The sequence below is a fragment of the Capra hircus genome (genome assembly GCF_001704415.2).
Source record: "Capra hircus breed San Clemente chromosome X unlocalized genomic scaffold, ASM170441v1, whole genome shotgun sequence".
Classification (NCBI taxonomy): domain Eukaryota; kingdom Metazoa; phylum Chordata; class Mammalia; order Artiodactyla; family Bovidae; genus Capra; species Capra hircus.
This window is the reverse complement of record NW_017189516.1, coordinates 14,791,928-14,814,646: the sequence shown is the minus strand read 5'-3', so window position 1 is coordinate 14,814,646 and position 22,719 is coordinate 14,791,928. Positions and strand designations below refer to the sequence as shown.

At 39.7% G+C, this 22,719-nt stretch overlaps 1 protein-coding gene across 1 annotated transcript; it reads right to left on the bottom strand.

Moving 5' to 3' along the window:
- Positions 1-15,723: 15,723 nt before the first annotated feature.
- On the bottom strand, positions 15,724-18,260 carry GSPT2 (G1 to S phase transition 2). Its single transcript, XM_018044008.1, has 2 exons — positions 18,162-18,260; positions 15,724-18,055 (listed from the first exon to the last, which is right to left on the bottom strand). The coding sequence occupies exon 2, from the start codon at positions 18,042-18,044 to the stop codon at positions 16,146-16,148; it is 1,899 nt and encodes a 632-aa protein (XP_017899497.1). The 5' UTR covers positions 18,045-18,055; positions 18,162-18,260; the 3' UTR covers positions 15,724-16,145.
- Between the last annotated feature and the right edge of the window lie 4,459 nt (positions 18,261-22,719).

Below are 22,719 nucleotides of genomic sequence, written 5' to 3'. Positions count from 1 at the left end.
GCTCAGAAAAATCGATGCTTTTGAACTGTGTTGTTGGAGAAGACTCTTGAGAGTCCCTTGGACTGCAAGGAGATCCAAACAGTCCATCCTAAAGGAAATCAGTCCTGGGTGTTCACTGGAAGGACTGATGTTGAAGCTGAAACTCCAATATTTTGGCCACCTGATGCGAAGATTTGACTCATTTGAAAAGACCCCGATGTTGGGAAAGATTGAAGACAGGAGGAAAAGGCAACGACAGAGGATGAGATGGTTAGATGGCATCACTGACTCAATGGACATGAGTTTGGGTAAACTCTGGGAGTTGGTGATGGACAGGGAGTCCTGGTGTGCTGCAGTTCATGGGGTCGCAAAGAGTCAGACACGACTGAGCAACTGAACTGACTGACTGAATAATGAGTGATGTTGAGCATTTTTTCATGTGTTTATTAGCCATCTGTGTGTCTTCTTTGGATAATGTCTGTTTAGTTCTTTGGTCCACTTTTTGATTTGGTTGTTTGTTTCTCTGGTATTGAGCTTCATGAGCTGTTTGTGTATTTTGGAGATTAATTCTTTGTCATTTGTTTAATTTGCTAGTATTTTCTCCCATTGTGAAGGCAGCCTTTTCATCTTGCTTATAATTTCATTTGTTGTACAAAAGCTTTTAAGTTTAATTAGGTCCTATTTGTTTATTTTTGTTTTTATTTCTATTATTCTGGGAGATGGGTCATAGAGGACTTTGCTATGATTTATGTCAGAGAGTGTTCGGCCTATGTCTTCCTCTAAGAGTTTTATAGTTTCTGGTCTTACATTTAGATCTTTAATCCATTTTGTGTTTAAGAAATGGAAAAATTAATAGAAAGTATAACCTTCTGAGACTGAAGCAGGAAGAAACAGAAAATATGAACAGATCAATCACAAGCATGGAAATGGAAACTATGATAAAAACTCTTTGAATGAACAAAAGCCCAGGGCCAGATGCTTCACAGGTGAATTCTATCAAATGTTTAGAGAAAAGCTAACACCAATCCTGCTGAAAGTCTCCCCAAAAAATTGCAGAGGAAGGAACACTTCTAAACTCATTCTACAGGGCCACTATCACCCTAATACCAAAACCAGACAAAGATGTCACAAAAAAGAAACTTACAGGTCAATACCACTGATGAACACAGATGCAAATATCCTTAATAAAATCCTAGCAAACAGAACCAAACACACATTAAAAGGATCATACACCATGATGAAATGGGTTTGATACTAGGGATCCAAGGACTCTTCAATATATGCTAATCAAAAAATGTGATACACCATATTAAGAAATTGAAAGATGAAAAGCATATGGTCATCTCAATAGATGCAGTTAAAGCTTTCAACAAACACCTATCACAATAAAAAGTCCCCAGAAATTGGGCATAGAGTGAACCTACCACAACATAGTAAAGGACATATATGACAAACCCACAGCAAACATTATTCTCAATGGTGAAAAACTGAAAGCATTTCTTTTAAGATAAGAAACAAGACAAGTGTACCCACTCTCACCATTATTAGTGAATATAGTTTTGGAAGTTCTAGCCATGACAGTCAGAAAAGAAGAAGAAATTAGAAGGAATCCAAATTGGAAAAGAAGTAAATTCTCATTATTTGCAGGTGACATGATACTATACATAGAAAATCCTAAAGATGCCACCAGAAAATTATTGGAGCTAATCAATGCATTTAGTAAAGTTGTTAGTTACAAAATTAATAAACAGAAATTCCTTACATTCTTATACACTAACAATGAAAAATCAGAAAGATAAATTAAGGAAACAATCACATTTACTATTGCAACAAAAAGAATAAAATACCTAAAAATAAACCTACCTAAGGAGACAAAAGGCCTGTATGCAGAAAACTGTAAGACACTGATGAAAGAAATCACATACAAAGCAAACAGATGGAAAGATGGGCAATGATCTTGGATTGGAAGCATCAATATTGTGAAAATGACTATATTACCCAAAGAAACCTATAGATTCAATGTAATCCCTATCAAATTAGCAATGGTATTTTTCACAAAACTAGAACAAAGAATTTTAGAATTTTTATGGAAACTTAAAAGACCCTGTAGCCAAAGAAATCTTGAGAAAGAAAAACAGAGCTGGGAATCAACCTTCCTGACTTCAGACTATACTACAAAGCTATAGTCATCAAGGCAGTATGATACTGGCACAAAAACAGAAATATAGATCAATGGAACAAGATAGAAAGACCAGAGATAAACCCATGCACCTATGGGCATGTTATCTTTGATAAAGAAAGCAAGAAGATATAATGGAGAAAAGATAGTCTCTTCAATAAGTAGTGCAGGAAAAATTAGACAGCTAAGTGTAAAAGAATGAAATTAGAACACTTTCTAGCACTATACACAAAAATAAATTCAAAATGGATTAAAGACATAAATGTAAGTCCAGACACTATAAAACTCTTAGAGGAAAACAGAGGCAGAACATTCTTTGACATAAAATGCATCAAGATCTTCATTCCTAGAGTAATGGAACTAAAAACAAAAATAAAGATATGAGCCCTAATTAATCTTAAAAGCTTTTGCACAGCAAAGAAACCACAAACAGGATGAAAAGACAACCCTCAAAATGGGAGAAAATAATTGCAAATGAAGCAACTGACAATGGATTAATCTCCAGAATACACAAGCAATTCATGTAGCTCAGTATCAGAAAAACAAGCCAATCAAAAAATGGGCAGAAGACCTAAACAGACATTTCTCCAATGAAGATATATAGATGACCAACAGATGAAAAGATGCTCAACATCCCTCATTATTGGAGAAATGCAAATCAAAACTACAATGAGGTATCACCTCACAGAGGTCATAAAGGCTATCATCAAAAAAATTTATAAACAATGCTGGAGAGGATGTGGAGAAAAGGGAACCCTCTTGCACTGGTGGTGGGAATGCAAATTGATACAACCACTTTGAAGAACAGTGTGGAGATTGCTTTCAAAACTCAGAATAAAAATACCAAACGACTCAGTGATCCCACTATTGGACATACCCCTGAGAAAATCACAATTCAAAAGACACACATGTACCCCAATGTTCATAGCAGCACTATTTATAATTGCCAGGACATCGAAGCACCTAGATGTCCATTAATAGATGAATGGATAAAGAATCTGTGGTCCATACATACAATGGAATATTGTGTGCATGCTCAGTTGCTCAGTTGTTGCTCTTTGCAACCCTATGGACTGTAGCTTACCAGGCTCCTCTGTCCATGGGATTTTCCAGGCAGGAATACTGGAGTGGGTTGCTGTTTTCTCCTCCAGGGGATCTTCCCACTCCAGGGATCCAACCTGTGTCTCCTAAGCCACTTGGGAAGCCCACAATGGAATGTTACTCGGCCATAAAAAGGAAAAAAAAATGAATTAGTCGAAATGAGGTGGATGAACACAGCCCATTACATAGAGTGAAGTAAGTCAGAAAGTGAAAAACAAATATGTTAATACATATATATAGGGCTTCCCATGTCACTCAGTGGTAAAGGATCCACGTGCCAATGCAAGAGACTCAGATTGGTTCCCTGGCGCAGGGATACCCCTGGAGAAGGAAATGGAAACCCATTCCAGTGTTCTTGTCTGGGAAATCTCATGGATAGAGAAGCCTGGCAGGCTGAAGTCCATGGGGTCGCAAAAGAGTCAGACATAACTTAGTGACTAAAACAACAACAAAGCATATATATGGAATCTAGAAAAATGGTACTCAAGAACTTATTTGTAGTGCAGCAATACAGACTCAGACTTAGAGGATGGTCTTGTGGACACAGTGAGGGAGGGAGAGAATGGGACAAACTGAGAGAGTAGCATTGACATATGTACACGACAATGAGTAAAATAGACAGCCATTTTGAAGCTTCCATACAACACAGGGAGCCCAGCCTAGCACTCTATGACGACTTAGAGTGGTGGGATGAGGCGGGGGGGTGAGTAGGAGGGAGCCTCCAGAGGGATGATATATACATATATATATATACTTATGGCTGGGTTCGTCTCTTTGTATGACAGAAACCAATGCAACATTGTAAAACATCCTCCAATTAAAATAAAAAATTTTTAAATGAATGATGACTATTTCTATATATTGATTTGAAACACTCTCTGGGATATATTGACAAGTGAGGAAAAATCAAGATGGGGAAGCTGTATAGTACATTATTGCTTACCTCTCATGGTAAGTATGAATACATATCAACTGTAATCACCAAACTAAAAATAATGTACATATGTAAGAATGTTCAGAGTGGTAGGAACAAGAAGCCAAGCTGGATTCTGCTAAAATACATTGTTTTATAGGTTTGACATTGGTATTATATAAATTTTCTGCATATTTATAAAAACCAATTAAGTTAAAATCAAGGAAAAGCAAAATGAACCAACTATACTTCATTGTGCATCCAACTGGTATCATTACCATACAGAAACAATGTTTAATGATTTTAAAATAAAGCCATTTGTTCTGCACATTCCTAGAGGGTATAACTTGAGGACCAAAACAATCACACAAAAACTTTAAACTGTTTTCAGAATCAGTATTTTTATTGGTAGTGTTGGCATGATTTTTTGGACACTGTTGGTTGTGAATTGTGGGAAAACATTAATGAGTAATTTTTAATTATTTGGTTTCACTGGGAGTCAAGACTTGTGGCTTCATAGAAAGGATATGCTTATGAAAGGTCAAGGTCATAAAGCAAATACCCTGGAGCCCTGAATTTGAATGGGTAGTATCAGTATAAACTCGTACTATATTTTCCTTTAAAAAGAATAGCTCTGCCCCCTTACAAAGCAAGAAGAATTTTCCACTAAAAAATAAATCTAGATTAACTGATTTCAAGAAAAGTATAAGGTGAGCCTTGAGCAACTTGATGCACCAGAAAAGGGGAAGGCCTACCAAGGTCGTGTAAAAAGGATTCAAGAGCTATTCTGAAGAGCCTAAATGCCTTAAAATGGTACAGTTTGAGTATCTATAAGAATGATAAGTAAACAGGTTTGAACACATTTAGTGTCCTTAGATATTATATTCATGGTGATCCTAAAATTTACTCTGTGGTCACCTTTAAAAGTGCTAAGAAATAAATTCATAATTTCAAAACTCTTATATAGAAGGAAAGCATCAAATAATTATCCTTCTATCTATATAGCTACTGTTTAATCAAATAACTAGTGAGGAAAATATTCTCTTTAGAGAGGTATGCTAGTTAATAAATGAACAAAGATAAATAGAATATCTTCATACTATAAACTTCAATGAAATACTGGATCTAGGCACTAATCATCAGTGTCTGCTTCCATCATAAAACAAGAGATGACCAGATATTATGTATATCCAGATAGAAGTACATAGCACTACCTGTGAAGTTGTTGTTCAGTCACCCAGTTGTGTCTCTTTGCAACCTCATGAACTGTAGTGTGCCAGGCCTCCCTGTCCATCACAGGGCCCTGTGAAGTATTCTTGCTTTAAAAAAGAGGGAAGAAGAAAAACTTGACTCCAATGAAGCTTCTAACAACCAATTTACAGGGAAGTCAGGAGACAGACTTGTTAAACAATGACAGGATGTCAGCAAAATCCAGATTGTGTGAAACTCTAGAGAAATAAAGGACCCAAAATTTTTAATGTATAAATTGCAAGAAAAACAAAAGAAGGGACAACCTATAGGTTGAAAGAGACTTAATAATCATGTTGACAAATTATAATGCATGGGCATAAACTGGATCTTGATTTGGAAATCAAATTTTAAAAAAAGATATATGACACAACTGGAACATTTAAACTAAGAATGAATATTTGAAGATATTTAGGAATTACAACTTTATATGTTATAATGTTACTATGCTTGTATTTTTTAACTATGTCTTTTAGAAATACATACTGAAATAATCTTTTATTAAGTGATATGATATTTAGATTAATTTCAAAGTAATCTGCAAATAAAGAGAAGTAGGTGGGAATGTAGATTAAATAAAATTAAATAAGATTTCTTAACTGTTGGAGCTATGTGAGATCTACCTGGGTTTTTTACAATGGTACATTTTGTTATGTATCTGACAGTATAACAAAGATATTTTTTAAATGTCCACAGCCATAATATAGACTGATTAATCAGAATTCCTGGATATGAAGCAAGGGCATTAGTATTGTTAAAAGTTACTTTCAAATGAGTCTACTATGTGGCTAAAGTTTAGAGACAATGATCTAAAGAATGCCTTACTCTTTTTCCCTCTCCTTATAAAAAATCTAGAAGTACACTTGCATTGGTTCAACTGTTCAAAGATGTCATAAGGATACCACAGCTTCCATCCTCCTGCTCAGCTTTTTTGTAACAGGTTGACTCTATGACCATATGCTTGTCACAGTATAGTTCCAGTCATCTCTATCACATCCCAATTACCATCTTTTTCCTATAAAAGTCCCCAACACATTCCTGTATACATCATTGGGAAGAACTGGGCCATATGGCCATCCTTAAGTGTAGAGGAGGCTGGAAAAACCATCATCTGACAAAGGGGAATGAGAATAGCCATGACGGGACTAGAGAAATTATGAGTCCCCCTTGCCCCACTCCTACCCCCTAGGGCTGGACTTATTGCTTCTTTTTGAAAAAAATCAGTGTTTCATACCATAGGGCATTGGTAGGAAAGGCTATTGGGTCACTAATCAACAAATCTAGTGAGAAGGAAAAGCAGAGTTCCTAGGATCAAAATCATAGTCAAGGGTAAGGATTCACTATGCGCTGAAGGGAATTAACTCACAAAAACTGAGCCACATTTTCCTACCTGCTACCTTGTTCAGTCCAGTCCTCACAACAATCCTATAAACAAGGTGTTTGATCAGGCCACACAATACGGCTATTCCCTTACTTTCTGTACATGCCTTGCTCAACCAGTTCCTGCTTTGCTGCTGCTGCTGCTGCTACTAAGTCGCTTCAGTCGTGTCCGACTCTGTGCGACCCCATAGATGGCAGTCTGCCAGGCTCCCCCGTCCCTGAGATTCTCCAGGCAAGAACACTGGAGTGGGTTGCCATTTCCTTATGCATTGCATGAAAGTGAAAAGTGAAAGTAAAGTCGCTCGGTAGTGCCTGACTCTTTGCGATCCCATGGACTGTAGCCTACCAGGCTCCTCCATCCATGGGATTTTCCAGGCAAGAGTACTGGAGTGGGGTGCCATTGCTTTCTCCGAGTTCCTGCTTTACTTACACCATATTCACATGACTGACCTTCCCTTTTAATCATAGAGCCTAATCAGTAAATGCTTATGCACTTGTCCCTAGCCCCAGCTAATGACTATTCTAATCTTAGAACAGAACATTAGATAAGAACATCTCCACTTGTTAGTTTATCAAAAGGGTAGTGAAGGGTGTGCTCCTCTCCTGGTTTCCCTGGTGACTGATGAGCTGACCTCCCCATACCCCTGGGAGCAAAGACAGCTACCATGTCACAAAGACTGCCACCTTTCACCACACATTGTAGGTTGTTGCTCCAAGACCTTGCTTCAGACACATAAGATCACCCCCACACACACACACCCCCATTAAATCACTGATGTCTCTATCACTGACTCCAGGTTCTTTCTTTGGTCTTGAGGCTGGGCAAGTACAGGCCTTGCAGGTCTTATTCCTTCTATGTCATTCATGAGGCACCAGAGTTTCATAGAAGAGGGGTGAGGTGGCTTATTCAGGATTCTAATTAGTAGCTTCATGGTACACTACCCCTGTGCCATGGGTCAGAGTCCCTTCTCTGGATTACTAAGATCACTGTCTAAAACATAAATGGAAAGAAAAAAGAGGTCCACAATTTCTTCAGCACCATGCTAGGTATATTCTACGTCAGGAAGGGGATATATTTTGATTCTGGCCACTTCTCTGATAATAGGATCTACTGGAAGAGGTGGGGACAACAAGGTGGCCGAGAGCAGAACTTACCCTTCATCGTAGCTGTTCTATCTGCAAACTCAGATCACATGTATTGTTTTGTTTTGTTTCTATCAATGCCATTTATTTGAAACACCAGTTATATGTAGGATAAAGTCAGTGTTGCATGCTTGTCAGTAACAGTAGAAAAATAGAGCGAGTGAAAACCTTTGTACAGCTGTAATGATACTCAAAAGAGAAATGTATCATTTTACAATGCTTCACACAGATGAATTCAAGTTTGTAATTTCCTAAGGCGATCCTGGAGGAAAAAAATACTATATATATATATTTCTTTAAAAAACACTATGTACAATTAAAGTTTAAACAAGTTTTATAAAGTGCTTGTTATGCACGTTGTAGAAAATACTTGCACAGGACACGAAATCAGTTTCAGAAAAATTTCTGAGCCTTTAGCATTGCAGGTACTTGACTTTATACCAGTAACAACACAACCACAAAAAATGCAGTGTTGTAGAAAATACTACCTCTCTGAAGTAAAGATGTGGTACATAAACAGCAAGTAGAATTCAGGAATCGTCATCTTTCAGCCACCCCACCTAAAAGCAGGGTTCCATCCAACCTGCCCTTGGAACCCAGATACACAGTCATGTGCAAGTATGTGATGAAGCTTCCAGAGCTCATCTCAGCTTTTAGACAGAACCCATGTAAACACAAACACAAGAGGTTACTTTCAAGATACGCACCTGCAAGTAATCTTTCTATAGAAATGGCCACAGTATTAAAATATTCAGAATATGTAAGACTGACTCATGATCTGAGAATTTTTGAGAGGGGGAAAAAAATCAAAAGACTTGCCAATACAACAATTACATAACAGCTATTGCAATCTGTAGGACAAAAAGACAACATTTTATAAAATATTGTTCATACAACAGCATTACTAGAAAATAGTACAATACCTTTAGTGTGTGACGGTAATTCTTTGAGTAAGGCTATCTGTAATGAGGTTTGAAAGTAAACTCCTTAGTAGACAGAGTAAACCATTGCAGAACAGGGAATAGCACCCATCACTGCTGCTTTAATAGTAGCTTTCAACACTAAGTTGAAGTTCAATCGAATAATTATTTTAAAAAGTCAAATAAACATTTCCCTTTGAGTTCAGTCCTAAAAAAAAACATAAATGTCTTAACATTGCAAAAAAGTATCTTACAAGTGCTTCACAAAACATATTTTCCCCTAAAAGGCAGATTTAAACATGAAAATACATATTTTGCTGAGTAGTTGCTGACAAGTGTTCATCTTTCACCTCTAGAGACTGACACACAGAGGTCATCTTTGCGCCTTCCTGTTGATATGGTTTCTCCTTCATTATCATCTAAATTCAAATGGACAAGCATTGTCCACTGCTACTAGGGCTTGAACAACAAATCCAAAGAAAACCCAATAAAGAACATTTTTTTAAGGAAGTATAATCTGCCTGCCAATGCAGGAGACACAAGTTCCATCCCTGGGTCGAGATGATTGCCTGGAGAAGGAAATGGAAACCCACTCCAGTATTCTTGCCTAGGAAATCTCATGGACAGAGGAGCCTAGTGGGCTACAGTCCATGGGGTCACAAAGACTAGGATACGACTTAGCAGCTAAACAACAGAAACAAGAGTTAGGTAAGTTTTCATAGAGGGTTCAACAGAAAACTCAAATAAAAATAATTAATTTAAAATCTACCTGGTTACCAAAATGTCAGGAAAGTTTAGGTCTAGGGATGTGCCTGCTGCTGCTGCTAAGTCGCTTCAGTCGTGTCCAACTCTGTGCGACCCCATAGATGGCAGCCCATGAGGCTCCCCCCTCCCTGGGATTCTCCAATCAAGAACACTGGAGTGGGTTGCCATTTCCTTCTCCAATGCATGAAAGTGAAAAATGAAAGTGAAGTCACTCAGTCGTGTCCGACTCTTAGCGACCTCATGGACTGCAGCCCACCAGGCTCCTCCGTCCATGGGATTTTCCAGGCAAGAGTGCTGGAGTGGGGTGCCATTGCCTTCTCCAAGGGATGTGCCTAGGAAAAGCTAAAGGGGCATGTGAGAGAAGGTATGCACGGTACATGGAAAATTCAAACTATTTTTTCAGGAATAATTTTTGCCTTTCATGCAGCTGTCTTTTCCTCTTAGGAGTCACAGGTGACTTTGAACTGCACTTATTAATCACAAAACTAAAACAAAAATATAAGAATAAGACCAACAGCATCTTGAAACATGGATCTTCTCCTTCCATTCTAGGATCTAACTGGTATTCGTTAACCTCAACACAGCGGGCACCAAAAGTGGAACTTGTCTAATGGCCTGATTGTCTGTGGCCTCAGGAAGAGATCTGGTATCTTGAGATTTCATTCTCAAGAAACTTCTACACTAAGTAAACTCTATGTTCTCTGGCCTAAATTTTATATTATTTCTGAGAGCAATCTTACTCAGACTTCACATTTATTTTAGTACAGCACTGAAAGATTAAGCATTAAAAAAGACTGAATTCTGATTTTGGTTGAAATTAGAACTGTTTAGATGATAGCTCAAAGCTCACAAGGCTATTATTTCAGCATAGTCTCCATTTTTTCGAAATTTATTACAAAGGAGAATATGGACTGGTGAAGAAATCAGACTGAACTTTGAGGACTCCCACAAGAATTATACCAAAAAAAAAAAAAAAACAAATGACATGATGGACCTGTTTTGCACTGTAGCACCTCTGTAGGGAGTCTCAGTGAAGTTCAGGCTCTCGTTGCAGGGAAGCCAAACAGAAGAAGCCATGGAACTTTACCATATAGCACTGTTCTTGGAATTTAACATGCTTGCACAAGGCTGTGAGGATATCATTGCTGAAATCATCTTATTAGATGCCTTAATTGCCATCCTCAAGTGGAGCTCTCATCCATATGGCTCTAAATGGGTGCACAACAAGCTTTATATTTTCTGTGAGGAATTTTCCCAGGTCATTACTTTGGATATTTTTTATGAACTCAGCCAAGACTATCTGCTCACTGCTATCCAATCTGACTACCTACAGGCAAGTAAACAAAATATCCCTAAATACTGGATTAAATGGGGTGAGCATCAGTTAATGAAGAGACTAGCAGACAAAGAGCCAAACCTATTGGGTGGCACTGCTCATACTGTGAACTAGAGAGGTGTAAATAGATGAGATGCTGCTAATTCAGCCAGGCATTGGTAGATAGTGTGAGACTGAACACTGACACTTGGGGATCTGTGAGGCTTGATATCACCATCCTCAGAGTTGGCTGCCATGCTACCAGTAGTGCCAGAGGTTTTGACCTCTTTGTCTCACAGAATGAATCTGATGTGTATATGTCCCCTAGCCACCTGGAGGCCCAGCTCAGATTCTGCTGGGAAATCAATATGACCTTTCTCATGCCCTGAAATTCCCTCCAGGCCTTAAGTAGTGTTCCATCCATAGAGGCAAATGTTCTTGAATTATGCTCAATTTGGTCACAGCAACTTTTCATCCACCACCAGGATCTTGTGAAGCCACCACATATCTGTCCTGAATCACCATCCTTTAAGGGTAAAACCTCCTAGATGTATCTCCTTCCCTTCGAACCTCGATGTTCCCTTCTCAAATGTGTAAAATGCATGCTTGAGGCTCATTTACCCTTTCAGAGTTATTTTGGTTTCGTGTGCGTTGAAGGACACAGATGGGGATGGAGCATTCTGCCATTAGCATCACTCAAAGAGTTAACCCTTTACATATTTTTAAATGTATTAGTATATTTTATTTCACCTGTTCATTTATACCTTACAAAATTGACAAAAGAAGCTAAAGCAGTTTGGAAAGCTAAATAATATATGTCGTGAGCATCAGTTAAAGCAGGGTGCAAAATGAAATACAAAGGTGGAAGTCAAACACTAACCTTTAATAAGATAGTGGAGAACAGAAGGAACCTGGTACTGCAGTCCATAGGGTCACAAAGAGCCAGACACCACTTAATCACTGAACAACAAACCTTTAATCCAGAAAATGTCAGCTAAACCGGCAGATGTCATTGGGAGTCTTTCTTGCTCATCTGCTACGTAACAATGTGTTCTTCTTCTGTAAATTTATTGCTGTGGCAAAAGGTCACTGAAAGACTGTGGTAGAGCTAGTAAAAGCAGTTTGGGGAGGAGATAATTCATCTAAATCTCAGAGATTAGAGGAAGACTTTTAATCAGAGTTCCAAATGTGAGGAAAGAGCTGTAATTTACTTATTGGATATATATCATATCAAGTGAGAGCTATAAACCTTATTTTTTTTTTTTTGGTCCTCTCATTCTAAAACTGGGGGCACGTATTCTTTGAACTTTTTAAGTTCAACAGTGAAAGATACAAACATCTTCCTTAGGGGGCTGAGAACTATCTGCAAATTATGTGTCCATGTAAATTCGGATTGTTTAACATTAATCTGAGTAGAAAACAAGGGGCTTTGCTGAAACCCCTTTTGATTGATTCTTAGAACTTGACTGAACTTTTCATCCACTGAGTTATAAAGAAACTGTTACGATTTTTAAAGGGTAAGTGAAGGAAAAGAGAATCCCCCTAGAATTTAGACGATTTTCCTCTAAAATGATCTGGCAGTGTTGAGTGCAAGATGGAACTGTAAGGGAAGCCTACAGTCAATATTCTATAGGCTACAGTGTCAAACTGTATACTGTACTCTCTTACATACAAGCAAAACTTTTTTTCCCCCCCTCGTTTTGTTTTCTCATTCGTGGCATGTTCATACAGAAGGGTTTTATCTTCTCTTCCTTTTCCCTTGTTGATTTTGGTGATTGGTCGAACATGAGCACACCCAGGGTGTTTTGAAGAAGCCTCTCCCAAATTCTAAGGCAAGCCCACTTTCCCCACCCTGTGGAAGTGGTCGTGTCCCTACTGAGAAATCTGGGATCAAACTTTCCTTCCCCTCAGTGGCCAAACATGAGTAGATATTGTTAAATGAAAACTAGGACAAATGAAAAAATGTCAATACCTTCAACAGAAAATAGAGAATCCCATGTTGATGTTTGACAGAAAACAATGAAATTCTGGAAAGCAATGATCCTTCAATTAATACATAAATTTTAAAAATTTAAAAGAAAGAAAATATAGAATCATACTGAACATAGAAACAGGCATTGGATCAATGTGAACATGTCCAAATGCTCAGGTTTTGGCAGAATTTCTGTGGTTGCTGGATAATTTTTTTTGAATGACCATGAAACAGTAATAATTTTCCTGCTGCTAAATAGGCCATTTTAATTAATGTGTGAGTTGAATATTTGCACTGCAAAATGTGCATAAGTAAACTTTAAAAAGAACAGGTTCTTGCATTGTAGTAAATCAGAGTCATGGCACTGTTAAAAGGTCTATTTTGAGAAACGATTTGTCTATTGGGAGACAGGAATGGTAACCATAATGGATATTAATAGCACTGACAATTTGTCCTGGGTACCAGAGAAAGGTACTCGAAGTTGAGTAATGTGGAGACCTGCTAGCTTCTGCCCAGCTCAAACCTTCCACTTTCTTTCTTTCATGGGTCTTTGCTGAAGTACCAAATAAATTGGCCCCCTTTCCTAAATTTCCTATTTGTCCTATAATGATCAGAAGAATAAAAGGAAGAGCCTTGGGAGAAAAGTTGCCAAGAGTGAAATGGCTAGGCACATATTGAGAAATCCTGAAGTAGGAAGTTCATGATGTATTTACAGGATGCAGCCAGACTTGGGGAGTTTCTACACTGACCTTGCTTGTCAGGAATTTGAGATGCTCTTAGCACAGTTAAGTTAAATAGGTCTAAATTAGAGGCAACAGGGGACCTCTGAAGGGACACTGTTTTGTATACCCTGGGGAAACAGTACTGTGCTTGTGAATGGCCTTAATGGCCAGTATTGGAGAACACTACCAGACATTAAGAACTACAGAGAAAAGTTATTCATGAAGCTAGAAAAAAACTGTTACGAGTGTATATATTTTCCTAAAGAGTCTCCAACCACCTGGATCATCTCTGAAATGAAAATTATTGGTTTCTAAAATCCACTCCCAAAGATTTATGTCCTGATTTCTGAATGTTGTTTTATATATATATATATATATATATATATATATTTCAGAGTTCCTGGTGGAGAAGTTTCTATACAACTGGCTAATGAGAAAGACATTTAGGAGACAGTTAGGGTTGATGGGAAGTTATCCAAATTGGATGGAGAAAGTTCTGTTCTGCCTTGTGGCTTTGGCCTATTAGTGGATGCTATCTACAATGATCCTATTGGTAAATTACTAAAATTGTAAAATCATTGAGATTGATGCAGCATCAGAAACAGATTTTTTAAAAGTGGCTGCCACAGTAAAACTTTTAGCAAACACTCCACTTTGTACAAAGTTCAGAGCACAGAGGCAAAAGAACGAACTCTAAAATAAGATGAAACTCTTGCCACTGATATTCTAATTACTAAAGGACTGGGTCCAAGACAACATGAGACACATCCCTGTGGGTTAGGTCAGCTGACATATGACAAAATAAAAAACCTCTTTTCCTTTGTGGGTGTCCTGAAGATCTATGGTTGGATGATACAGAGCCATGCTACTGATGCTCTGAAAAGACCTGTGGCTATCTCTAATTCTGAAGGTACATGGGGACACAAACAAAGGGACCGTGGAGAAGGGTCCTGAGCATTGCCCAGGGTGTTCCAGCAGCAATCCCCACCCTTGTTAAACCACCCCATGAGTGTGAGGAAATGGATGTGCCCACCACTGGGCAGTGTTTACACTGGGCCACTATCCACTTACCAAGACAGAAAGTTCTTGCAGTTGTTGAGTTACACAGGTTATAAAGCCTCTCTCCTGGCAATAAAAGTAGTCACCTCAGGATCTACAGTTGGTGTTTTCCTCAATGTACTCTTCATGCACAAGTCCTGTTATCTCTGACCCCAAGAGTGTGTTGTGATATGATTGTAAAAATGACCCCTCACCTTTCCTACTAACCCCAAGCAGTGAAGAATGGGAGAGTGGAATGGTCTCCCCATTTCTAAGCTCAGGACTCTCATTAACCCTTAGTTGTCAGTGAATGACTGATTTACTATTACAAGTATTTATCTTCTCAATAGTAATGCCCCTTATTGTGTTGTGCCCCACACCACAAGGTTCTCAGTGAACAGAACAAAGCGGTGTGTTAAGATGAAGCTGTGCTGTTTAGTCGCTCAGTCATGTCCAACTCTTTGTGAACCCCCTAGGGACTGTAGCATACCAGGCTCCTCTGTCCTTGGGGATTCTCCAGGCAAGAATACCAGAGAGGGTTGCCATGCCCTCCTCCAGGGGATCTTCCCAATCCAGGGATCGAACCCAGGTCTCCCACACTGAAGGCGGATTCTTTACTGTCTGAGCCACCAGTGAAGCCCAGGGAGTACAGATAACAATCTAGTCAACATACTACCTGAATTCCCAGGTATATTTGTAATCTGGCCATGTTCAACATTTGAGGACTTGGTAGATGGCATGAGCTTTTTTTTTTTCCCCAAATACCAAGTAAGGAAGCAGAAGAGCTCCTTTATTGACTGGACTTGAACACAGAAAACAAAGTTCATTGGGAAGAGCTCTAAAATTTTTTTCATCAAAATTAAAACCTTTCCTTTAACACAAACCTGTGCATTATTTGTAAATTCTTCATTTAAAGCAGTGAGTACAAGACCGTTTTTAAAAACCCAGGTAATAAGATGTATTCAGTTATTTGAGAAAGTGAAAAAGCTAACTGAGAAGTATTATAGACAAATTTTTAAAATATTTAAAAGCACTTCAAATACCAGTAAGAGTTTCAAATGGAATATTTTATTCACATGTTAGTTGTCTTTAACATGTACACACACACTGACACACTCTGATTGGTCTGATTGGAACAAGGGTTGTCTAAGTATCCTAAAGGAAAATGAAAAATTAAAAATATATTAATTTTTCATTGTTATAGACAATTACATCCACATCAGTTACAAAGATTTTACTGATTCTGTTCAAGGAAGCAGAATGGAATAGGAGGAGGAAATTGTGGGTAAATTCAACAGTGACATAACTGAGATCTCAACATGAGAGCTGACAAAACATGGATTTTTGCTGTGAAATTTTTCTTTGCAAAATATGGAGAAAAGTTTGTCAATGTGTAGTAAATAAGAGAAGATGGTGAACTTTATCATAGTCAATTCTCACAGTATTGTATAGGGGCATCATGAAAACTGCTTAGTCCTTCTCTGGGACCAGTTTCAGAACTTTGCCAATTGCAATGGTCTTACCCTCATCTCTTAAAGTAAAACGACCCATCTGAGGAAAATCTTTGAATGTCTCAAGGCAGATAGTTCCTGCTGTCCTTAAACGGGCAATGCACACTTGATCTTGCTTCACGAAGCGGGGCCGTGTCTTACTCTTTTCTCCTGATTTTTTATCTACCAAGGAGATTAAGGCTGTTATCTCAACTTCCTCAATACAAGTATGAATATGCAGCACTGCATTATAACCTGGGCAGATGATGGATTTGTGCTCAATAATCACTATCTGAACATCAAATGTGCGTCCAGAATGGCAAAGATTAGTAGGATCACAGAGTATGAATCCTGGAAGAATCTCTTCTTCTTCAATTCCCTTCAGTCTGATTTTAAGGTTTTCACCTGGGGCTACATAATCAGTTTCAGCATCATCAGAAAGTATTCCAAGAACTTCCACATTGTGCTTGTTTGGCATCATCACAAGCTGCTGGCCTTTAAAAATGGATCCTGATTCCAGCTTTCCCAGGACCACAGTGCCCATATCCTTGTACTTATCCACAATTGGCAGTCTAATTGGTCCATCAATGGATCTGCTGAAGTTTGGCATATTATCCAAATATGGAATGAATGGTAATCCAGTGTACCAAGGGCAGAAATCTGATTGCTCTTTAATATTTGCCCCGGTCAGCCCTGAGCAGGGCATAAAGTGAATGTCCTTTTTGGGACTAAAGCCGACTTTTTTCAAAAAGGGCACTAGCTTTTCTTTACATTCTTCATATCTCTCAATGCTCCAATTTACTGTGGGATCATCCATCTTATTAATAAGCACTATCAAATATTTCACCCCTGCCGTTTTTGCCAACATTGCATGTTCTCTTGTCTGTCCACCTTTTTCAAATCCAGTCTCAAACTCTCCTTTCCTGGCAGAGATTACCAGTACAGCCAAATCAGCTTGAGAAGCACCACCGATCATATTTGGGACAAAACTCTTATGGCCAGGGGCATCTAAAATTGTGAAATGTTTCTTTTCTGTTTCAAAATAGGCACGACCCACTTCTACTGTTTTACCCTTGTCTCGTTCTTCCTGGTTTGTATCTAAGGCCCAGGACAAATACCAAGTTTCTCTGTTTTTTTCTTTAGCTTCTCTTTCATATTTCTCAAGTGTTCTTTTGTCAACCATTCCTGTCAAAAACATGATCTGTCCTCCAATGGTTGACTTCCCGGCATCGACATGCCCAATGAATACCACATTTACGTGTTCTTTTTTAGGAGCACCTGAGGGTACGACCATAGATTTCGATTTTCTGATTTCCTCTTTCTCCATCATTTCCTGGCCACTTTCTTCTGGGGGCCCCGAATCTCCCAAGGAACTACCCCCTGGCTCGGCTTCACTTACTTCTTTATTGTGCTCCCATGACTCTTCTAAAACCATCTCCACCTCTCCATTTTCTACAACAGGTTCTGAAAGTTCCATGGTAACGGCTGAATTGGAACCTTCACGCCACAATAACTGTTCCTCTTTGGAATGTTCCACAGGTGCCCCCCGTCCCAGCCTTTTACCTTGAGGGTTGCCCGCGCCCGTACAGGTTTCATAGAATCCGGGGGCGTCATTCGGGGGGGTCTGCGGCTGGCTCGGGCCCCGCAGGAAGGCCGGCACGAACTCCGCGGCATGGACGTTAGGCACGAAGGGTTTGGCGTTGATGTTGAGCTGACGGCCGAAGGCCGAGCTGAGGGGCTCATGCTGCACCTCGGCGGCGGCCGCCGCCAACGCCGAGGAGGCTCGGTCCCCGCTCGGGGCCAAACCCGGTGCTTCCATGTCCACCTGGTCCCAGCAGTCGGGAGCCGAGTCGCTGCTGCTGCTGCTGCCCAGGTCCATCGTCTTCAGCCCTGATAGATGCGGGGAGGGAACGGGTTTAATGGGAGGAAAGAGACGGCAGTGCCGCCGGGGGTGAGGCGGCAAGAGTGGGAGTCGGGATGGGGAAGCGACACGAACCTTAGCGGCGGCGTGGAGGCAGCCGGGTCCCGACACTGCATTCGCAACTGCAGCGGCAGCAGCAGATATGGCGGCGCAGCCTCTCCTGTTGTGTGTGAGCGGATCTCCTCCCCCAAACCCCGACCACTTCCGACTCTTCCAAGGCCGACCCGGTGCCGGGCGGGGATTGACCCCTAGCTGCCATCCGTATGCTCGGCCTCCCGCATCCTTAGTCCTGGCTGAGGTCCAAAAGCCTCTTTTTTTAAAACAAAAAAAAAAAACTGAAAATTTCCATTCATTTTTGTGCGCTCCGGGAGAGCGATTTGACCACGATGTAATGATTAAACCTAGACAGGCACACCTGATTTCCGATTCTAGTGAAAATGAACATTCCTATTGAACAAATGGAGGTAGGATAGGAGTTAAAGGTTTACCCAGCAACTGAAAGAAGAAATTAGTGATTAGGGGGGTGCTCTTGAAATACAGGAAGATGAAGCTGAACCTTGGAAATGCGACCTTAGATCAGACATTAATTTGAAACCCTTTCCAGTGCGCTCCTCCCCCCACCACCGCACCCCAATAAATAAGCCTGTAACTTTGGCTGATGGCTTTCATGGTGTAAAGATGGGCTTATAACCTCTTTTTATGTTAAGCACTTGGGCTGTGTCTGCTTGGAAGAAGTTTCCAATGAGACCCTTGTCCCAGTCTAGCTGCGCAACCTATAGCATTTGTGCAGGTGCCTGGACAATGGCTAGCCTGTGATGTGGTGGTGGGTCAGATAGACAGGTACAGGACTCAGATCTCTTGTATTCTTCTAATCAACTGTATTCTGGTGTACCTTCCTCGCTAACCTCCCTGGAGTACACTTGAGGTCCACAGAATTAGGCTTCCCTCTAATTCTGGGGGCCTAGAACCTTCTTACTGCTGATACTGGGTTTGATCTTAAGAAAGAATCAGTGTCATATTGGAACCTTACAGGTGTTGTGGGTATCAGCATAACTAAGCCAATTAAGACCTCTGAGATGGACAAAGTCCATAAGATCCTAAGCAATAGAATCTCACTCTTAGAATTTGTAACATTTGTGCCAAAGCCTAGAAGAGCTGGTTTGTAAATTATCTTAATTTAGATCAAACTGAAATAGAAAAAATGATCCTGGGAAAATGTAATTTGCTAGTATGGGATAATGTCATATTAAATAAATCCAACAACAAGCCAGAATATAAAAATTAGTAACTGATTTAAAACAAAAATTTTGTTATGAACATTTCAGGGGTAGAAGAAAATGTCCTATGTCTAACACACTTGGATGCTTGGTGGTTTCAGCCTGGTTGCCACTATTTTACTAGCTGTGTGCTGTTCCTAAGCTATTAGATGTCAATCCTCTTCATTCTTTTTGCCTCAGGTAGAAAGACTTAATTATTGGCTATCACTTAAAGAGAATGTGCACACCTATTCACATGAATAGGAAGAAATGAGAGGGTAAATGTGCAGAAGCCATGTGCTGAAGACTTTCCTGGGCATTCTGTGAACCTCGAATAGACTTACTAAAATGTCTCTGGGAGAACTTGTCAAGGTTTAGGGAATTGTGTTCACATAAAGTTAGCAATAGCAAGGAAGCAGGACAGACCAGGGACACTTCCTTTACCTTGGTGATTTGTATTAATCATGTGAATATTAGCATAACTGCTATTTAGTATTATCTCTGTTAGAGACCAAAGGATGAATTAACTTTTAGAACCCTTAAGGAGAAATGAGGAATGGTGACTGGAGGTCTTCACAAACCATCATCCTTGGGATTCAGGAGAAGGCAGATATACCTGAGAGAGAAACACTGACCAGAAATATACACAGAGACTAACCTTGAACAAAACACTTTTGATCTTTGTGATGGGGCAATTGTCTCTGGTGGATCTGCCTAGAACTTTGAAAGAGTGCATTAGTCAGAGGGGGAAGTCTCATCAAAGGCTTTTTTGTTTTTTAAAGAAAGTGTAGGAAATATCTGGTCACTACTTAATTAATCATTTTCAACTTAATTTTATTGTAAAATACAACACAAATACAGAAAATTGCATAACACAAAATTATAACTTATTGACTTAGAAGGAAAACACGCTTGTAACCACCACTCAAATCAGCAATTAGGACTTTGCCAGTCAATCCAGAAGGCCTCTCTCTACCCTGTCCAAAGACGACCCACTCCTTCCACGCTTAAATGTAACCACTATTCTAACGTTTATAATAATCACCTTCATGATTTTCCATACAGTTTTATCACACAAATGTATACTCAAACACTGAAGTTCAATTTTGCCTAGGTTTTTGAATATTTTTTTAAGTCTCTCGATCTATAGGTTCCCAATCTACCCTCCATTTTTTCACATCATTTATTCATTAGAGAAGGTAGATCATGAGACCTGTAGAGTTTTCTACATTCTTGACTTTAGTGATTGTATCCCTATGGTATAGTTTAGAATATTCTTTTTTTCTGTGTATTTCCTGTATATCAATAATTGAATCTGTGAGCTTGACCAGATATAGCTGTAATTTTTAAGAAAGAATACTTGAAGAGGAATTTTGAGTATTTCCATACAGAGGCACACAATGTCAAGTTGTGACTCCTTTTTCAGTTAGCAAAAGTTAATGATGACTGGGAGCAACCCCACGTCCAAGGAGTGGCAGCTGTGCGGGCACAGGAGGGCCGAGAGGAGCTACTCCACGTTCAAGGTCAGAAGGGGTGGCTGTAAGGAGATAACCTCCCTCCAAGGTAAGGAGAAGCGGCTGTGCTTTGCTGGAGCAGCTGTGAAGAGAGACCCCACATCCAAGGTAAGAGAAACCCAAGTAAGACGGTAGGTGTTATGAGAGGGCATCAGAGGGCAGACACAATGAAACCATACACAGAAATCTGATGACATGGACCACAGCCTTGTCTAACTCAATGAAACTAAGCCATGCCGTGTAAGGCCACCCAAGACGGATGGGTCATGGTGGAGAGTTCTGACAAAATGTGGTCTGCTGGAGAAGGAATGGTAAACCACTTCAGTATTCTTGCCTTGAGAACCCCATGAATAGTATGAAAAGGCAAAATGATAGGATATTGAAAAAGGAACTCCCCAGGTCAGTAGGTGAAAACATGCTACTGGAGATCAGTGGAGAAATAACTCCAAAAAGAATGAAGGGATGGAGCCAAAGCAAAAACAATACCCAGTGGTGAATATGACTGGTGATAGAAGTAAGGTCTGATGCTGTAAAGAACAATATTGCATAGGAACCTGGAATGTTAGGTCCATAAATCAAGACAAATTCGAAGTAGGCAAACAGGAGATAGCAAGAGTGAATGTCGACATTCTAGGAATCAGCAAACTAAAATGAACTGGAATGGGTGAATCTAACTCAGATAACCATTATATCTACTACTGTGGGCAGGAATCTCTTAGAAGAAATGGAGTAGCCATCATGGTCAACAAAAGAGTCTGAAATGCAGTACTTGGATGCAATCTCAAAAACGACAGAATGATCTCTCTCGTTTCCAAGGCAAATCATTCAATATCATAGTATCCAAGCCTATGTCCCAACCAGTAACACTGAAGAAGCTGAAGTTGAACGGTTCTATGAAAACCTACAAGACGTTTTAGAACTAACACCCCCAAAAAGATGTCCTTTTCATTATAGGGGACTGGAATGCAAAAGTAGGAAGTCAAGAAACACCTGGAGTAACAGGCAAATTTGGCCTTGGAATACGGAATGAAGCAGGGCAAACGCTAATAGAGTTTTGCCAACTGAATGCACTGGTCATAGCAAACACCCTCTTCCAACAATACAAGAGAAGACTCTACACATGGACATCACCAGATGGTCAACACCAAAATCAGATTGATTATGTTCTTTGCAGTCAAAGATGGAGAAGCCCTATACAGTCAGCAAAAACAAAACCAGGAGCTGACTGCGGCTCAGATCATGAACTCCTTATTGCCAAATTCAGACGTAAACTGAAGAAAGTAAGGAAAACCGCTAGACCATTCAGGTATGACCTAAATCAAATCCCTTATGATTATGCAGTGGGTGAGAAATAGATTTAAGAGACTAGATCCGATAGACAGAATGCCTGATGAACTATGGACGGAGGTTCCTGGCATTGTACAGGAGACAGGGATCAAGACCATCCCCATGGAAAAGAAATGCACAAAAGCAAAATGGCTGTCTGAGGAGGCCTTACAAATAGCTGTGAAAAGAAGAGAAGTGAAAAGCAAAGGAGAAAAGGAAAGATATAAGTATCTGAATGCGGAGTTCCAAAGAAGAGCAAGGAGAGATAAGAAAGCCTTCCTCAGTGAGAAATGCAAAGAAATAGAGGAAAACAATAGAATGGGAAAGACTAGAGATCTCTTCAAGAAAAGTAGAGATACCAAGGGAACATTTCATGTAAAGATGGGCTCGATAAAGGACAGAAATGGTATGGACCTAACAGAAGCAGAAGATATTAAGAAGAGGTGGCAAGAATACACAGAAGAACTGTACAAAACAGATCTTCATGACCCAGATAATCACGATGGTGTGATCACTCACCTAGAGCCAGACATCCTG